This window comes from Acanthisitta chloris, unplaced genomic scaffold, assembly GCF_000695815.1.
Source record: "Acanthisitta chloris isolate BGI_N310 unplaced genomic scaffold, ASM69581v1 scaffold1777, whole genome shotgun sequence".
Taxonomy (NCBI): domain Eukaryota; kingdom Metazoa; phylum Chordata; class Aves; order Passeriformes; family Acanthisittidae; genus Acanthisitta; species Acanthisitta chloris.
In genome coordinates, this window is record NW_008682967.1 from 62269 (window position 1) to 66026 (window position 3758).

Below are 3758 nucleotides of genomic sequence, written 5' to 3' on the forward strand. Positions count from 1 at the left end.
AGACTTCCAGCTCACTGACTCAGAACTGCAGCAAACTGTTCAACCCCTTTAAGCCTGAGAAGTTCTTTGGAGCACCTGTGACCTGCTCTCTCTTTCTCTCCTTCCTACTGCCATGCAACCTTCTCTCTCCAGCTTCTCAATCCTTTTCTGAAATGACCTACCAGCACTCTTGTTCCTGGGCCTGCCACATGCACCATCTCGAACACACTCTGTGAGCAGGTTCAGAAGTTTCCCAAGGGAAGGAGTCCTCCTCCTCTCCCTCCAGGGTCCAACTTCACTTAATGGAAAACAACCAAATTCTGAACACATATGAAAACCAAACAAGTGAACAGCAAGCAAGGAATGGCCTGTGACTTGTCCCCAGTCACTGGACTTTGATCCTGAAATTAAAGGGGTTTAAGACCAGGAAATGCTGTCCCCACTGCAAGCTTCTCAGGTTTTGCAGAGAAAAACAGAAGCTGGATGGAGTTTCTCAAAGGAAACTGAAGGGAGCAGAGCATTAAGAGCACAAGTAAATTAAATAATCTAACTGCTTAGCTTCTACAAAACCATAATATTAGTATTGTGCAATATATACCTTCAAAACAAATCTAAATGCAATGTCCCTTTTCTGAAAGAAAAGCTCCAAACCCACAAAACTATACATATTAGCACCCATAGTATGTATACGTAGGCATTTATGTTTGTTTGGGGAAATTTAAATATTTAACTTAAATGACGTAAGATCACAGAGGTCTAATAGTTCAATTGGAATAAGACTCTTTAGAAGGGAATTAAGATCAGAAAAGAGCCTTCCATTCTAACTAGTAGCAGAGAAGCCAAAAATCAGCTGCAACAGGAAACCACTCCTGTACGACATCTGTTCAGGCATTTATGTGACATGAGCTCATTTCCTACTCTACAGGTGTTCCACATAACAAAGCCTATTAAACAAAAAAGTCTTTGCTTTTCTCAGCATTACCGAAGATGTAAAGGATCAGCAAGGCCACAAAGGAAAGACCATGCCTTGAGCATGGTGTGAACTTGCGACTTGGTGCCTTATTTTAAATGCACTCAAGTTAAACATAAAAAGCTGTTTACACAGAGAAGATCCTCATATAAGATCTTCACAATTTAGAATATGGATTTCCTCTCTGAAAAACATCACCTGAGAACCACAAAGCCATTACTCACAGCATACTCCTTTCCTAAGCAAGTCTTAATTCCAGGGCAGTAAAATCCCTCAAAACTGATTTTGTCTCATGAAAACTTGGAACACTCAAATCAACTGACTGATCCTCTCTTTATCTGATAGACTCACACATGGCCCTTGTTTCTCTAATCACTCACTGCAGCCAAGCCTAAAGCAAATACATAGGTCACCTCTACTTTTCACGTCACACATCCAGCACAAAAAGAAATAATAAAAAACAGCTTTTGCTGTACAAACATACAAGCAATCATTGTTTACAAAGGACAAGAGCATCTGTGCTAATCAATCCACTTATCTAGGTTTCTGTTCAACGACTCAAACAAAATGGCTATGAAGACAGCACATCAAGACATACATTTTTTAGTTTTACAATATAATACTGTCTAGTTTTACAGTATTTGAAAAGACTCTATCAGCTACTGAAGGACAGAAATAACTTCTGCTGCTAAAAAACCCTCAATACTACAGCTAACTTTGTTTAAGAAAAACAAAACAAACCCAACCAATTACATAAAAACATAAGCTAAAATTGACCTTCAGTGAATGATTATGGATAAGAGAAGACTGTGTGGAGACCTCATAGCAACCTTTCAGTATCTGAAGGGGCCAACAAGGGAGCCAGAGAGGGACTCTTTGTGAGGAACTGCAATGACAGGACAAGGGATAACGGGTTCAAATGGAAGGAGGGGAAGTTTAGGTTAGATATTAGAAAAAGGTTTTTTACTGTAAGGGTGGTGAGACACTAGACCAGGTTGCCCAGGGACGTGGTGGTTGCCCTGACCCTGGCAGTGTTCAAAGCCAGGCTGGGTGAAGCTTTGTGCAACCTGATCTAGTGAGGAGGTGTACCTGCCCATGGCAGGGGAGGTTGGGACTAGGTGATCTGTAAGGTCCATTCCAACCACTAAATTCTATGATACTAAACTTAGGATTCCTCCTCTCCAATTCCAAAACACTGTAATAATTTCTATTTTTGAAAATAAGCTTTCATTGGATTTTAATGAATTAAAGTCTTGACATACCATGATAGATATCCTGTAGAGAGCCACCTCCACAAAACTCCATGCAAATCCATAGCTTGTCTCGTCTAAAAAGTGAAAAAACTATTCATTAGCTGTCAGATCTGAAAACAACACCTATAAAAGATGTCAGAGGACTCAAAGCACAACAGAACAAGCTCTGCATTATGAAAAGTACAAGTCAAATAATGAGTATGATTTAATCTTCAATAGATACTTCACTGTCCAAGCAGTAACTAATGAAATACCCAAAAATCTTCTAGTTTAATGAAGTAATAAACAGTATCAGTGAAATATTTACACTGATTTTTGTTCAAGATCTACTAAGAAAATTAAATAAATTTTTTGCTGAGAGTAGAGAGAAAATACATGTGGGATTTTATTTCTTCCTCCTTTTCACTTCACTTTTTTTCAGAGCATAGAAATTAACATACACAAACAAGGAAAAAATGCAAACAAAAAGCCCTAGGGATATCTCTCAACTCGATTTTTAATAACAAATCAAGTGAAATTCCAGTTCTTTCATCAAAGCTAGACAGAGTGGAGCCCATGCGGTGGGTAAGTGCCTGCTCACAGATGAGGCCTCTTCCCTCAAAAACATCTATGGATACTTTTGGTGGCAGGGTCAAAGGTAAGTTATTTCATTCCCTCTTAGTGAGGGAACCAATTCAGTTTGAGTCACTATACCTTCAAAAAAGGTGCTTTCCAAACATAGACAACAGGCTGAAAGATTCAAAGGTATCTTCTACTATGGCCATTAATCTTATTTTCGCTCGGCAATTTTAACTTGTAAGACGTGTGGCAGCATTTTGGAGAGCAGAAACTGTGGGACTTGCCTCATCACGCCTGGTCATCAACACACTCAGGGGAGGGAAAAAACCACATACAACCACCTGAGAGCAGACTGGAACACAAGACAACCAAAGGACAGGGTAGTGGTTGTTCTGCAGCTTCCTGATGACCCCTGGTCTTGGGTTTCTTGCATTCATACAGCTCTGTTAGAATAGCTGAGACACTCCTGTGGGTAATGCTAACATCTGTGGAACTGCATTGCAAGGCAATGGTGTAAGTGCTGAGCTTATCCCTTGAGCTGCAGATTGCAAGTATTTCTCACCAGCAGGTAAAACCAGCTAGAATAGCTGCTGCTCCAAGGAAGAACTGACTTTCTTGGATGTCCTCCCCTTTTATGCCCACTGTCCACACGGCCCTCAAAGCTATGCCCCAGATGCTTCCTAGGGTGTAGATGGGAAAGGCATTGTTCAGACATTACTGAAGTTTTTTGCAATGGAATTCCCTGTTAACTCCATACATTTCCAGGGATTAATTAAAGCACTGCTTGAAGTAATATGAAAGCTTTCCACAGAAATAACAGACCAAAGTCAGATACAGCAACAATGTGACCACCTGAGAAAACAGAATTAGCAGTGGCTGCAAGGGAACATGAGCACTTCAGTGTTTCTTTCATCTCCAAGTCTCTTGTGTGCTTCTCACAATGACGCAGGATTCAGACAGGGACAGTTTTGGGGGCACTGGGCTCATGAAAGCCACTC

The 3758-nt window shown here is 40.5% G+C and overlaps 1 protein-coding gene across 2 annotated transcripts in view; it reads right to left on the minus strand.

The window, feature by feature from the left end:
* MAP4K3 (mitogen-activated protein kinase kinase kinase kinase 3) overlaps positions 1 to 3758 on the minus strand; it is a 61585-nt gene that overhangs the window by 56369 nt on the left and 1458 nt on the right. For both annotated transcript variants that reach the window (XM_009078707.1, XM_009078708.1), the window contains exon 2: positions 2212 to 2276. In XM_009078707.1, coding sequence (XP_009076955.1) covers positions 2212 to 2276 — 65 coding nt within the window. The remainder of the gene's footprint in view (positions 1 to 2211; positions 2277 to 3758) is intronic.